This window comes from Xyrauchen texanus, chromosome 44 (genome assembly GCF_025860055.1).
Source record: "Xyrauchen texanus isolate HMW12.3.18 chromosome 44, RBS_HiC_50CHRs, whole genome shotgun sequence".
Classification (NCBI taxonomy): domain Eukaryota; kingdom Metazoa; phylum Chordata; class Actinopteri; order Cypriniformes; family Catostomidae; genus Xyrauchen; species Xyrauchen texanus.
This window is the reverse complement of record NC_068319.1, coordinates 23,912,409-23,927,474: the sequence shown is the minus strand read 5'-3', so window position 1 is coordinate 23,927,474 and position 15,066 is coordinate 23,912,409. Positions and strand designations below refer to the sequence as shown.

The 15,066-nt window shown below is 38.0% G+C and overlaps 1 protein-coding gene across 2 annotated transcripts in view; it reads right to left on the bottom strand.

Annotated features, from left to right (window-relative positions):
- The window catches only part of LOC127636662 (integrin alpha-1-like), a 72,016-nt gene that overhangs the window by 28,334 nt on the left and 28,616 nt on the right, over positions 1-15,066 (bottom strand). For both annotated transcript variants that reach the window (XR_007969628.1, XM_052117321.1), the window contains exons 3-11: positions 12,906-13,018; positions 10,002-10,093; positions 9,512-9,626; positions 6,697-6,818; positions 3,620-3,768; positions 3,090-3,240; positions 2,774-2,948; positions 1,327-1,400; positions 627-771 (exon numbers count right to left, since the gene is read on the bottom strand). Coding sequence is in view for 1 of the 2 variants with exons in the window: in XM_052117321.1 (XP_051973281.1) it covers positions 627-771; positions 1,327-1,400; positions 2,774-2,948; positions 3,090-3,240; positions 3,620-3,768; positions 6,697-6,818; positions 9,512-9,626; positions 10,002-10,093; positions 12,906-13,018 (1,136 nt within the window). In the remaining variant the exon portion in view is untranslated. The remainder of the gene's footprint in view (positions 1-626; positions 772-1,326; positions 1,401-2,773; positions 2,949-3,089; positions 3,241-3,619; positions 3,769-6,696; positions 6,819-9,511; positions 9,627-10,001; positions 10,094-12,905; positions 13,019-15,066) is intronic.

The following is a 15,066-nucleotide window of genomic DNA, read 5'->3' as shown; positions in this document are numbered from 1 at the left end:
GCATGTTGTGGCTTCACAAATGCTTTGCTGCATACCTCGGTTGTAACGAGTGGTTATTTCAGGCAAAGTTGCTCTTCTATCAGCTTGAATCAGTCGGCCCATTCTCCTCTGACCTCTAGCATCAACAAGGCATTTTCGCCCACAGGACTGCTGCATACTGGATGTTTTTCCCTTTTCACACCATTCTTTGTAAACCCTAGAAATGGTTGTGTGTGAAAATCCCAGTAACTGAGCAGATTGTGAAATACTCAGACCGCCCGCCTGGCACCAACAACCATGCCACGCTCAAAATTGCTTAAATCACCTTTCTTTCCCATTCTGACATTCAGTTTGGAGTTCAGGAGATTGTCTTGACCAGGACCACACCCCTAAATGCATTGAAGCAACTGCCATGTGATTGGTTGATTAGATAATTGCATTAATGAGAAATTGAACAGGTGTTCCTAATAATACTTTAGGTGAGTGAATACTACTGCTAGATGGCACCATTGACCAATCAGAATAAAATTATTAAAATATTTGTATAGGATAAATTGTGCACAAAATGTCCAGCAATGTGTATTAGGAAAGTAAACAGGGTGTTTTAGATTACATTTTGACTTAAAATTGCTCATTAAAGTACTTACCTACGTATCCTGCCATGCCTTCGTACCTATCCACCTCAGGATCATGGAAGCTGTTTTTTTTTGGTACAATAAACTCTTTGTCCACTTGCATCACTACAGTTCCGTTCCAATCAAAAGCACCCACTGCTCCCAGCATCACACCTGCCTGTTAGAAAGACATTCATCAAAAGAAAACCATACAAATACAAGGATGAGAACCAAGCAGGACAATGCAACATCTGACACTGTCAATGTAGGTTATTCTACATATTCACGCTGGCATTTATTTGGAATATATTTGGGAAGTCCTTCCGAATTTAAAGAAGGAAGGTATTTTAACATCTCAGTTGTTTATAGTTAACCATATGCAGTGTGTTTAGAGATTCCTCACAATAGATTTGAAATATGATCTCCATTTAAGACTACAGCATTTTTCAAAGGTCATGTCCCAAAAAGCACTCTTGATGTGGGCTTGCGGTCACACCTCTCATGACGTGTATGTGTGAAGTTCACCATGCTCTTGAGCACTAGGATGATTTTAAACAACAACAAATACCACTCAACCGTTTGCTTGTTTCCACTGACAGTAGGCCTTTGCACATACTAACAGTAGAATATCAGAATTAGAAAAGGTAAATCATAGAATCTGATGTGATATGATCGGTAAATGTTTTTAATGGCACAAGTATTCGCTTAATCAAGTAAGCAAACAGATACTTACTTTCGATGTGTGAGCGCTGAAGCCAGCCTGAGACATTTCCATCACAAAAGAAGAGGTGTGAGTCCCTGATGTGGCTGTTAAAGACATTTTTACATATTTATGAGTTCATCAGATTTATTCCGGTTACTACAATATGTAACTTATTAAGACTTTTGTAAAAAGAGTGAAAATGAATGAGTGATGTGGCCTGTGGTTGCCAGGTCACTGCTATGTGGTTTATAAGGTGTTCTCAGTGGTTTCGCGCATCTACTTGGATCGCACGCAGAGCTTTAGGCGCTCTGAGCTGCTCTTTGTCTGCTTTGGTGGACAGCAGAAAAGGAACGCTGTCTCCAAACAGAGGCTTGCCCACTGGATCATGGACATCATTGTATTGGCCTACCAGACCCAGGCCGTGCCCGCCCCCTTGCGAGCACACTCTACAAGGAGTGTGGCATCCTTGTGGGCACTGGCCAATGGCACCTCTCTAGCAGACATCTGCAGAGCAGCGGGCTGGCAACACCCAATACCTTCGAAAGATTTTACAATCTCCAGGTTGAGCCGGATTTATCCTGTGTTTTTTCAGGTACGAACAGGTAGAGTTTGGTAATACGGAACAGCTGGCCGGGTTTATTGCTTGCGTATAGCGCCTTTCCCCTCCCTTGAGGCGAAAATGTGCACTTTTACCCCCAGTCTAGTTCACAAAGTCATGGACCCTGGATGTCCTTCCTCCCTAGCCCTGTGCTCACGAATTCGGCGGAAGAGTTTGCAGCCACACCCACTATGGGTACTAATATGCCCTGTATGGGGATAGGTGCTCCACAGGTGCTGATTACTCTGGTAACCCCCTGTGATTCCCTGTAAGCAGACTCGCGTCTCCCTTGGGCAGAGCTCTCTCTGCCCCCGGTCGCTGTGTTCGTAGAGCTCCTCCCCTTTCCAGGACCTACCACCACGCCTCTTCCATGTGCAACTGGTGAGCCCATGTGTTGTATTGTCACAGGTTGACCTCCCCTTTTGGGCAGGATGTGGTCTCCGCGGCATCTTTTCCCTGATGGAGGAAATGAGACGTTGTGTCCCTCTTGCCCCAAAGCTGTACTAGCCGCTGAAATGGCTGGGACCTTGTCTCAGCTCCTCAGCACAAAACCTGAATGAGAGTGGGCATTCCTTCTCCTTTTATATCCCTATGTCCTGGGGAGTGGCATGCAAATTCCACTCGCCAATTCCGATTGGCCTTTTCTCAAAGATTGAGGTGTTTTGGGGCTCTCAAGAGCTACCCCTAGTGTCACTACATTGACACAATGTCTTGTTCTCGCCATCAGGGAACGGAGGTTACAACAGTAACCAAGATGTTTCTGACCTTAGCCTAAGCAAGCAGCACTAAACACACAGAATATAGACTATTCATGATATAATTAAGAAAGAAAACAATATGTAATGTGGAATTTGTCATTGTGATTTATCAGGTCATTACCCTCTAAGGCAAAGATCTTGCTTCCTAAGGCGTCGACAATGTTCACTAGTGCTCTTTCATCTGACACATTGAAGAAATGATCCTCTTTTAGATCACTAGCAATGTATTCAATTTCATCAATAAACTTCTTCACTTGGCTGATGCTTTTATTTTGACGATTATAGTCACCAAGGACCTGCAATAAAAGACAGCACATGCACTATTTAATGGTTATTTAAATTTGTTGGTTTCAATTACCCTACTGAAAGCATTTAATCCACAAATCACTGTATTTAGTATTTGTCAACTGTTATTAAACATGGTTGAATATACGTACAGCAATGGCAAACCTCTCGATACCATTTTTTTCACAGTCAGCAATGACAGATTGCAAATTGTGGTGGTCATGTGACTCCCCATCTGTGATGATCACCATGACTTTTTTGACGCCTGGTCTCGCCCCTCGCTCCACTGTGAAGGCTTCTTTCCTTTAAAGGATAAACAACTGTCCTTTAGGTCAAGGTTTATTTTTTCAAATTCTACAATGTCCTTTGTTTGATTAGAAGCTTTGCAAGTGATGATTGATTATGAGTTTTCTGAAACACACAATATATGACCAGAAGTATGTGGATACACCTTCTAATTAACAGGATTGGCTAGGCCCCTTAAGTCCAGTGAAGACAAATCTAAAAACCATAAATAGACATTCTAGTAAATTATGTTCTAACAGCATTGTGGAAAAAGTTTATGGAAGCATTTAGATGAGACCAACTCCCTATTAATGTCAATTATTTTGAAAATTAATTGTTCAAATGTGTGTGATTTGGGTGTCCACATTCTTATGAAAACATAGTGTAAGTGCAGCACCTTGCTGTGTCAATGCCGAGAGCCGTCATGGTTTTGTGGCCGGTTCTTTGGTGGATCTTGGCAGCTTCCATTACAAGATCATTTGTGTTACTGAACTGGCTGAGGTTGAAAACATGGCCAACATCATCTCCATATGACACGATACCCACCTACATAAGAAAAAGGGTGGAATATAACAGGGTGGGTCAAAATCAGAATTTAACAAATTCTCCCTTTCAATTCATGAATTGAATTGGCCACGCCCTCCAAGATGTTAAACTGGACTTTGAAATGGAATGTCATGAAGAGGAACTGAATTGAAGTAAATTCAACAGTCACAAAACAGATTTATTTTATTAGTACAACACAACAACAAAATTGGTAAGAAGAGGCAACTTCAAGGTTTCCATTTCATAAGCCGACTTCAAGTTTGTTTGTTGTTGTTAACCCAGGAACCAATAATCTAGCCGCGAGGGCTGAGGGGAGGACGGAGGGTTCCAATCCAGCCCCACACTCGCGGCGGCCCAGGCATGTATAGCGGATAGCACGGCGTCGGTCTCAGACTGGGCTGGCACACCTGAAGGCGCTAGCCCAGTTGAGTCCTCACCACCGGAGTCTGCCAAGATGCTCTCCGATGCAGGAGCGAAACTCTCATCCAGCTCGGGGGCTATGAAAGAGAAATCAGACTGGCCGTAAGGCTCGCTCATCTTGGGACCGGACAGGGGCAGACAAGCAGGCTGGGGGACAGGTGGTCCGCGGGGATTTACCCGGGCTGCCTATTAAACTCCCAAAATCACCTCCAGTGCCAGCCGCGCAGGCCCTATACCTGTGGGTAGAAGGCACTATGCAGGGGGCGGCTGGAGTGGCTTTCCCCCGGAAGAAGGACAGCCTCGACCGCAACGTTGCCATGGTTATGTTCTCACAGTGAGAACATGAACCATCCACAAACGCTGCCTCAGTGTGATCTCTGCCCAGACACATGAAGCAGCGCCCATGGCCATCAGAAGCGGAGCGGTAACAACCGCATCTAGGAATGGCACAAATACGGAAAGGCACATTGAAAAAGACGCATCTTTAAAAAGACGTTCAACGTCAATGTGCTTAATCTTTTAGAGAAATATATACTCATATATTTTTGAGTCATGACTTTTATAAGTCATATTTTTTTTTTTTTTGAGGGCTGTCGAAGCACCCGGGGGCATAATCAGCACTGGCATGCAGAGGAAGAGGAAAGCCACTGAAATGCACCATATCTCCAACAGCGTATGCTCTTTAGAGGTGAGTGGAACAGAAGTGGGTTTCACTGAAACACAACCGCTCTGCTCTGAAGAAAAAAATCTGAATCAGATGCACACTTACCTCCTTTTATACCTGTATGTCCGGGGGAAGGGCATGCAAATTCGGTTAGCCAATTCTCATTGGCCTTTTCTCAAAGAGAGACCCCTAGTGTCACTACATCGACACAATGTCGAGTGAGTGACAGAAGGGGAACTATATTCACAATTGTTTTATGAATTCCTTTGAATTCTACTTTAAATTATAAAATGTATTAAAAATGTGTTACATGTACCTTTTGGTCATTTCATTTTCATATTATAAATAAATAAATGGACCCTGTTTGCTACCTCATCTAATTCAAACTAGTAGACTTCCACAAGTTATAAGCCTCTATTTTCTGTTTCCTAAAGCCATCATTTTCCACAATATGGAGGGGTGTTTTCAAAAGTAAAAATACCATTCTAGTCTGGATGAGAGATGTAACATAGTAAAATGTTTTCTATAGTAAATGTTTACAATATGCTTTCTATAGAGCTGTTAATTCATTACAATTTTAATCAAATGAATTACATGATGTGATGATTAATTCATCGTACATAATTGCATATATTTACTGAGAAAGGCCTCCAAATAAAGATAATTTAGTATGTGATAATTATAAATAAAACATATAATATATATTATAATTTAAATTATAATTTAAATACATTACCTCTACTAACATATTGTAGCAGCAGACAAGGCACGTTGCCTGTACAAATGGAGCAATGACTGCCCCCAGGTGGTATATCATGCCTGAATTTGTCAAATGGCAAGCATACAGATCATGATTAATTGCTATTTTTAACATATTATTTTTCATACAATTAATTGCACTAAAGCAACACATTACATTTACGGCCCTAGTTTTCAAACAAAAACAAATTATGTGGACATGGCCTTAGGAAATGAATTGGAATTTTAAATGACATTTTCAATTCAATTCCAAATGGCTCAAAAACCTGGAATTAAATTCACACAGGAAGTTCAGGAGATGCTACCAAACATGGCCACTTTGGGTGGCCTCCAGACAAACATTCACACTCTTCTCATACTCTGTTAAATGTCTCAGTCTGTGCTGATTCAAATGTGATGTAATCCTCTTAAAAAAGCTCAGTGACATTTAATTAACCATGGAATATGCGGTCTTCCCCTGCTTAACGTTCTAGAGCCATATTTTCCAGTACCATGCTCAAGAAAGCTTTTATTTCCCCCTTATAAAACCACCCAGTAGCTTCTCCATGGAAACTCTTTGTTGATGTCATTCTTCTCATAATAATGTTAGTATAAGCTGATGACATTTCTACTTACGTGTGACCAGCAGCAGACGATTTTGACAATTCAAATTTCTCTTGGTTTTCAACAAGTAAAAAGTAACTGTAACTACTTTAGATCCAACCACTATAAATCATAATTTAGACGCCTTTACACTGAAAATGGCTTGTGTTAAAACTTCAAATTACAATGTTGATGTATATTGTTGGACTTGTAATTTCTAAGATGTTTTGTTCTGAGTGTTTTAATGCATTGCTATGGGGTTGCTAGGGTTTTCTGTGTGGTATTCTGGTCCTTAGATACTGCTTAGACCAATGAAAGTCTATGGGATTTTTTTCTCCATTTTATTCTCTGTCAGGGGAAAATTGCATGTCTGTTTGCTTGGAGAAGTAATAGCACCCATCTCCTTAACAAGATGTATGACTTTTGTTTTATCTGCACAATATTATTATTGTGCAGAAATATGATTTCTGTTATATACAGAAATATGATTCAGAAAATCTAACCTGGGCTGGTCCAATTTCAATCTTCTGGAGAAATTTGACAAGGAATTCAGTGATATGTTCCCAGGGATAGATGCTGTTGGAGCCATCCAACACTATGGCAATGTCCATTTCCTGCTTGCACTCTGAAACATAACACAAAGAAACAAATAAACTTAATGAGCACCTTCATTACAATTATACTTGTGAGAAAAAGAAACAAATACCACATTACATACATGAACATTCCAGAAGCAGCTGACTGCCAACAGCCACTAGTAGGTTTACATAGGAAACATATATTACACTGCTCAGTAAAAATCTTAATTTATGCTGTGCACATTTCATAAAATATATGATATGAAATGCACAGACCATGAAATAGAAAGTGACATACTGTACTGACATTGACCTTGTGTGATATGGTAAAGCTATGAATAAATGCAGCTTGTGGTGTTTTTCCAATACATTTTTACGTAAATTTTAAATTCATTTTACAAATGTATTTGACTTTTCATCAGAAACAAAGTTTAAAAGGAATTTTGCAGGTTCAACTCATTCAGCAGCATTTGTGGCATAATGTTGATTACCATAACAGAAATATTTTGTCTTTTATGCAATTATTTATATAAAAAAGAAGCACAAATCATGGTTTCAATGAGGCACTTACAATGGAAGTGAATGGTGGCCAGTCCATAAACATTAAAATACACACTGTTTTAAAAATATAGCCACAAGACGTAAACATTATACGTGTTAACATGACTTAAGTGTGATAGAATTGCTTACTAACCTTTTCTATGTAAAATTAATCTGACGACATTTCCCCGGTAAACTCCGTAATCTGGTAAACGCTGTAACGCTGGTAAATCACCGATTTTATCACACTATAATGATGTTAACACGTATAACCTCCCGAGACTCGAGCGTGACAGCTGTGTTCATTTTCCATTTCCCTTTTTTTATTTGTAACTAGAAGCACCTAATAAATATGCAAAATAAAACAAAAAATTACATAGTTTTTAGAGCAAATAGTTTTCCTAAAAATTGATGTCCACATATGTGGACAGCAGGACTTAGCTGTGAAATTTTACATAATAAAAAGCTATAGAATATATTTTTTTAACAGATTGTTTCCAGGAGTGTTGGTTATTCATATATATACATATATATTTTAGAAATTGCTAAATGATTAGAACAATGTGTATTGGGAAAAGCACAAATAAAAAAACAAATAAAAATGATTTGGCTTTTAAGTTACAATGTTATTTTCTACTTTACTGCTATAAAATCATGTCAAACATACAAATGATAGCCAGTGCTAAAGCATTTTACAAATCAGAAATTGGCATAATTAATTCAGATACAAGTAATGGCCAACATAGAAAAATCACTGCCAACCATGTTAAAGTAAAATTCTGAATCTATGTACTGATTATCATTGTCCCATATCTGCCAAACATGTTGTGTGGTTCAAACATCATCTGCTGCCTGAAACTGAACTTTTGTTCAAAAGCTTGGATTGAATGCACTTGGCTTCACAGAAAAGCTATAGGATGCTCCCTTGCTCCCTATTAAATGCATGACTTAACCTCCAGAGAGCTGTTTGCCTGCACAGGTCTCAGAACAGTTTGAAAGTCATCTTATTTTCATCCTAACTCCATATACAGCCTCTGAGAGCAAAATAGTTCCTCAATGTGAAAATGCACAGTAAATATAGGATTTCTAATGAAAACCTTGTGCTATTGTCCACTATGGTGTACACTGTGTTTAGCACCGTGGCATTTCACAATAAACAGCTAAAACTTTTAAAAATGGCACCCTGGATAAAACTAGAGACTTCTTTTGACTCAAGTATGTTTAAATGTAAAGCTCAATTAGGTTTCTTACCAGATGTAGTTTTGTTGCTGTTTCTCACGTATGAGGATAATGTTTCCGTCTTGTGACTATACCATTGAAACGGTGAGTATTTTAATGTTTGTGGATTGGCTCTATTAACTTTCAATTTAAGTGCCTCATTGCAGCGCTTATTTTGCAGAGCTAAGCTTGTATTGAGCATGAAACATTCCTATAAAACATGTCATTATTACATGGCTCTCTGGAATACTTGATTCTAATTGGTCAATTGCAGCATTCTGCGTTAAATTGTTTTGGTATAAGGACTGCTAAACTGTATAATTGGCCATTGTCCCAAGCAACATCCCTAAAAACTAATGAAATAATTTAAACACAAATTCATATTTTATGTCCATATATTTATTTATTTATTTACGTGGTAAGTAGCCATTTAATAAGAGGGTCAATATACAGTCAGCCAACCATTATAGCAAAATAAACCATAAATGGTGACACAAGAGCTCCATGTCAGGGTCCTGATCATCCTTGCATTAAATTAAGCAATAAGCCCTTCAAGTCTGTGCTTAGGTACAAAGTGAAGTGAAGTGGAGTGTCTAAAACCCCTTACCTGTGGTAAAATGAGCCACTGAACTGGTAATGAGCTTATTGCTTTTATAAAATATCAGCAACATCAATGTCATTTATTAGTAATAAAAATAGGACTAAACAGTTCTTCTGAAAAATATTATAGCTCATCGACTATAGGCTGTGGGACTGCTAACTACCTAAGAAAATGAATGTTGGGACAGTCTTTCCTGGCTATATAGTTCATACAATATGTGTGTGTCTGTGTTTATGATGAGTCACTGGCTCTGTGGTGTGTTGGAAGATGTCAACTCTCCTAAACAGTGTCCTAACATGGTCATACAGGGCAGGGAGGACAGGCAGTGGTTTACATGGCTGGAATGTGCTAATGTACACTCACACCACGTGTGTATCATACCTCGTACAGTTGGAGCGATGGAGTTAAGGACTTTGAAAGAGGAACTAACATTGGAGCAGATCCCTGTGATGTACTGCTGCTTTCCACACATGTATCCATACTGAGGACCACAGGCCTGTCCAGGGAGAGAGAGAGAAACATTGGGGAAATAATAGATTCAGCGAAGTTCTGTGCTATTTAATTATTATAATTTGAGACCAATGAATGGGATTCTATTAGCATACTTTTAGGATTTTTGACTACTGGAAAAGCTGACTATTCATGAACTGCAATCACATATCAGAAAATTTGTTCAGTCATAAAAATAAACCATTAACAAATTCCCTACCAAAGACCAGCCTGTCATTACAGGTCTATAATTACAAACAGAATCTGGAACAATTTCATGTTTCCATGTTTCTATGCATTTTTTATGTAATATTACAATGATGTATTCAATGAGTACAGTGGCTAAAATAACTGAGCAAATACATCTGAAAATGTTTCCTACCAGAAATCCATTGCCATCTGGGTTAACCACCAGCGTCGTTCCCATAGTCATGTTTTCCTTTACTTCATGTATGTTAGGAATTGTTGTGTTTTCTGCAAGAAAAAATAGACAAATAAGCAATCATATAAAAGTCTTATGAAAAGAATATCTAAACAAAAACTTCCTTTCGTTTTCCTTAGAGAATGCCCTTAAATTTTGTCTTAAAAAAAACAAAAGGAACTGTCCTATATTTGGGGTGTAACTCATTTCCTCTGTAAGACTTAAGGAGATTTGGAGGTGATTTCTTTTTTTTATTTTATGTATTCTTTTTTTTTTTTTGGCCGTGTCTTTGTCCTTTCCTGCTTCACAAACAATCCATGAAAAAACAAATGAAAGCCATTTAGGGTCAACATTGTCCAGGCTTAAGATAATATAATAATTGTGATTTTTAACCCTAACATTGAGACAGACACATTATGACTCCTGAAGACCCACAGTTCCAAGAAAATAGAGAAAATGGAAAGATTGAGTGGAGATTTTTAATGGGATGGTTCAATTCTCTCATCATTTACTCACCCTCATGTAGAACACTGAATGTCCAAAAAGTTTATTAAGGCAGAATTAAAGTAATCCATTAGACTCTAGTGGTTTAATCCATGTCTTCTGAAGTGATATGATAGATGTGTGTGAGAAACAGATTAATATGTTCTTTTTTACAATAAATCTCCACTTTCACTTTCAAATTCTTATTTGTTTTTGGCAATTCATATTCTTCATACACTTTCACTTTCAAATTCTTATTTGTATTTGGCAATTCATATTCTCCGGGAGGAGAATTTAGCAAAAAAGGACTTCAATATTGATCTGTATCTCACCCACATCTATCATATAGCTTCTGAATATGTAAATTAAACAACTGAAGTCGTATGGATTACTTTCATGCTGCCTTTATGTGCTGTTTTGGACCTTCAAAGTTTTGGTTACTATTCACTTAAATTGTATGGACCTACAGAGCTGAGATATTCCTCTAAAAATCTTTGTTTGTGTTTAGCAGAAGATAGAAAGTCATAAACATCTAGGATGGCATAAAAGTGAGTAAATTCTGAAAGTATTTACATTTTTGGGTGAATTATCACTTTAAGTACTATCAGTTCAGTATTCCTTTCAAATGTGTCTCATATTGAGGTAGATCGCCAGAGTAGCCTAATGAAAGACGACATGCAACACTGAGTTATCTGCTAAAGGATTTTATAATTATGCATAGATTATACATTAAAATAATATTTTTTTTGTTCGCTTCCTGTGTAGGCCTCTGAGAGTCAGACATTCATACAGTGGTCTCACACACACACACACACACACACACACACACACACACACACACACACACACACACACACACACACACACAGGCAAATGACACTTACAAACAAACATTTGGTCCTAGATTTGAATTTACTGACTCTCATGCAATACCAGATGTGTATGACTGACTTTCTTCTGCTGAACACAAATAAATATTTTTATTAAAATTTTCGTATTTACTTCGTATTACAGCCCTTCTAATGTTACACTCACCTTAAGAATATATATCACTTGTATTGTATCATGCCTCATTTGTAAGCCACTTAGGATAAAAGTATCTGCTAAATAAATAAATGTAAATGTAATGTAAATGACCAATGAGTCAAGGCCAAAGTCCCTCTAGCCAGTTTCAGTGTGAACTGGTGTTGTATGCGATAGTTTTGAGCAAGAAACGCTAGTCTTCTTTTTCTCTTCTTTTATTTTCAGAATAACACCTTTAGAAAGGAGAAACTACACACAGTTTCAGCTGCAATCAGATGGTATTAATCAAGCCAGTAGAACTCACACAATTGTCTGTAAAGTCTTCCTAAATTAAATTATCACACTAGATCCTGAATTTAGAAGGATGGAACTCAAAGCCCTTTTTGTCCTTAAAGGTGCCTTTAAATATGTGGAATGCATTCCTTTGACTATTAATAACTTGATTTTTTTTGAGAGTCTAATCCTTTGGACAAGCAACTTGTAAATAGACTTTTAACGGAAATGGCATTCATTATCAGGTGCGGTTCTAGGACATGATCCGGGAGGACCAGGGGGTTCTCCTTCTTGATAATTTATTTTAGGTTGGTCCCCCTTGATCGTATTTGTGGCGTTGTTATTCAGAAATGTCAAGGAGGGGCAATAAAGGCCCCCCACACTTTTTTAATATGATGTATTTCTGTTTGAAACAGGATATTCAACTACAAAAAAAATTAGGCACATTTTTCCATTTCTATTGGGAAGTGATTGGATTGTGTAAAGTGTCTTTTTGTAATCTAGAGTTATTGAACGAGTCTAAATCATTTTTTGTGGTAATCACCATTATGCCACAAATGCTGTCAATTGAGCTTAACTTGTATTGAACCTGGAATGTTCCTTTAAGACTGGAAAGAAAACAGCATTAATCCAGCTATTTCATGGGGTCTTTAAGAAATGCACTAAAGAGGCTCCAGGAGTGAATATCTGTGTACTATTTCCACTCCCTTGAGGTGATGTTTTGAAAAATGAAGAACAAAGAAAAGAACATTTGAGCAACTCATTCTAACTCATCCTAGGAGGATTTTGCACACCTATTTAAAGAATAAAATAATGTTGTGCTGGTGCATGGTGTACTCCTCCTCTGACATCCGCTAGTACCCTTGAGCCAAAAGGTAATGTGCATTGCCCTTTCCTGTGACAGTTTGTCTAGTATACCATAGACACAGAGTAAAAAAGACATAGGCAGTCAACAATCAGTAAATAGCCTACTGTGAATACAGGCTAGGGGTACTCAGAAATTCACAAAAATAGTCTACGGAAACTTGTACTCTAAGTACACACACACACATACAAACACATATTTACAGGAAGGCTGCCTCTCACCTGACAAAAGGAATTTTTCACATCCAGTTTTTTTGTTTTGTCCCACAGGGCACCTGTAGACATCTCCAGTCCGTTTGGCTGGCTGTCCGGTCAAAGGAGAACCAATCAGAACCCTTGAGGAAAAAGAAAGTAGTAGGGAAGTAGAGGGTGGAGTCATTTACAGAATATTTATACATTCAGGCACACATTTAGGCCAGTGCACAAGCACGCATAGGCCGACGTGTATTCTTGGCCAACGCATTGTAAGTGTACAGTACCGCATGCGTTCACAAAACTAACAAACCTCAGTCCTCATCGGTGAAACAGAGTTACCTTCAAATGACTGTGCCATTTAACCGTGTATGTTGTTATTCAGGTAGCTAGCTTTAAACATTTTGACTGTAACATCTTAACAAGATTATTCTCAAACTGTTGCTCCACATGACAGTAGTTAACCTGAAAGTGTAAACTAACATCCACTATAGCATCCCCTAGTGTTGTCACGGTACCAAAATTTCAGTAGTTGATAACGATAACCGTGAAATTTCACGGTTCTCGGTGGGTGCAATTCCCTGGTTCAGTAGTCAGGGCACTGAGTCGGACATTTTTAGGACGGTCTCTTTCGCAAAATCGTTCCAGGGTACTGAAATATTCGCTCCCTAAAAAATCCCACAATGCACCGTAAAAACCATGGAGCATCATTGCTGGAAACTTCATCATGTCTTCAGAAGTCTCTCAAGTTGTTAGATGACGAGCACAAGTGTAAAACTATGAAGTCCAAGTCTTATATTCTCTTTAAAAGAGATGTTTGTAACGAAAATGTCTTTTGTAATGTCTTTCATTTATAATTACCATGAAAGTGAAACAATCTTTGTAATATTTCAGTACACTCCTATATATTTTATTACTTTATTTATGCCATTTATCTGTTATAATATCACTGTACGATTGAATATCTTCAACAATATTAATAACTGCAGGACTTATTGTGTCGTGGGTGACTGAGTCATGAGTGTCCCAATGTGCAGTGGATGAACATCCTTACCAGTGCCCGAATTCATGTTCACGATATACTGATTCACAACATAGAGATCTAGGAAACTGATTGATACCCAGAGGATATACATTTCGATACCAAAGAAAAAATGGGCTAATATGATAATGTGCTACTGAACACACTCCTTTAGCCTATTTAAAGTAACATTTCAATGTAAATAATAAATGAAAAGATATGCATGTTTCTTTCAAATGTTTCTAAAACTTGTTTGTTTTTAAGCAGGGCCCTACTGAAATCGTTTTTATTTATTCCCAAATCCTTCTTTTATTTTTATGATTTTTCTAGATTTCCATGTTTTACATTTTTATTTAATTTCATAATCAAAAATGGGTGAGCATTTGTAAGCAGTCGTGTGTCAGTAAGACCGAATTAAGATAAAGTACCAAATTAAGTCGGTGCTCGGTACTTCCAGTAGCCTACTGTAGAATCACTGGTATCGTTAAATTGTGTTTTATTTTAGTTTCGACTTGGTACTGAAGTATCTGCACATTTGACAACACTAGCAACTCCCTGCGGCAACACGTCCTTGCTTTGCATTACATAAATGCTGTCTGATATGTTTAAAAATGGAACGATACACAAAATTAGGCTTGTGTAGATGTGTTCCTGAAGTTCCTATGTTTCAGGCATTAATCTGTCCAGGCATTCGCTGGGAATCAAACCCACAACTTTGGCATTGCTAGCCCCATGGTCCAGCAGTTCAGCTACAAGAACACCATATGCCTGGACTATGAAAATCTATGGGATTTGTGAGAAAGTTTAAGTTCACAGAGTCAAAGTTCAGTTGATTGATTCACCAGTTTTCCAGTGGGAAAGAAAAGCATAAAATAAACATGCACATGCTTATTTTTAATATTACAGTAAAATGGAACATATGTGAAATGTCAGTTCAGTGTGGGACAAAGTAGTTCTTTTTTGTCACAAAAACAATAAAGAAATAAAGTTAAAAAGTTTAAAAATGACATCGACAGATATATGGTGGGTTTTACCGTTGAACTGCTCTGTGATTTATGTACTTTATAGTGAGATAACATTTGCGTTCTTTCGCTCCCAAGGTTATTTACGTGTTACGTTCTGTGGTACATCTGAGTGCACTTAGCTGAACAGAGAACATTCACCGTATAC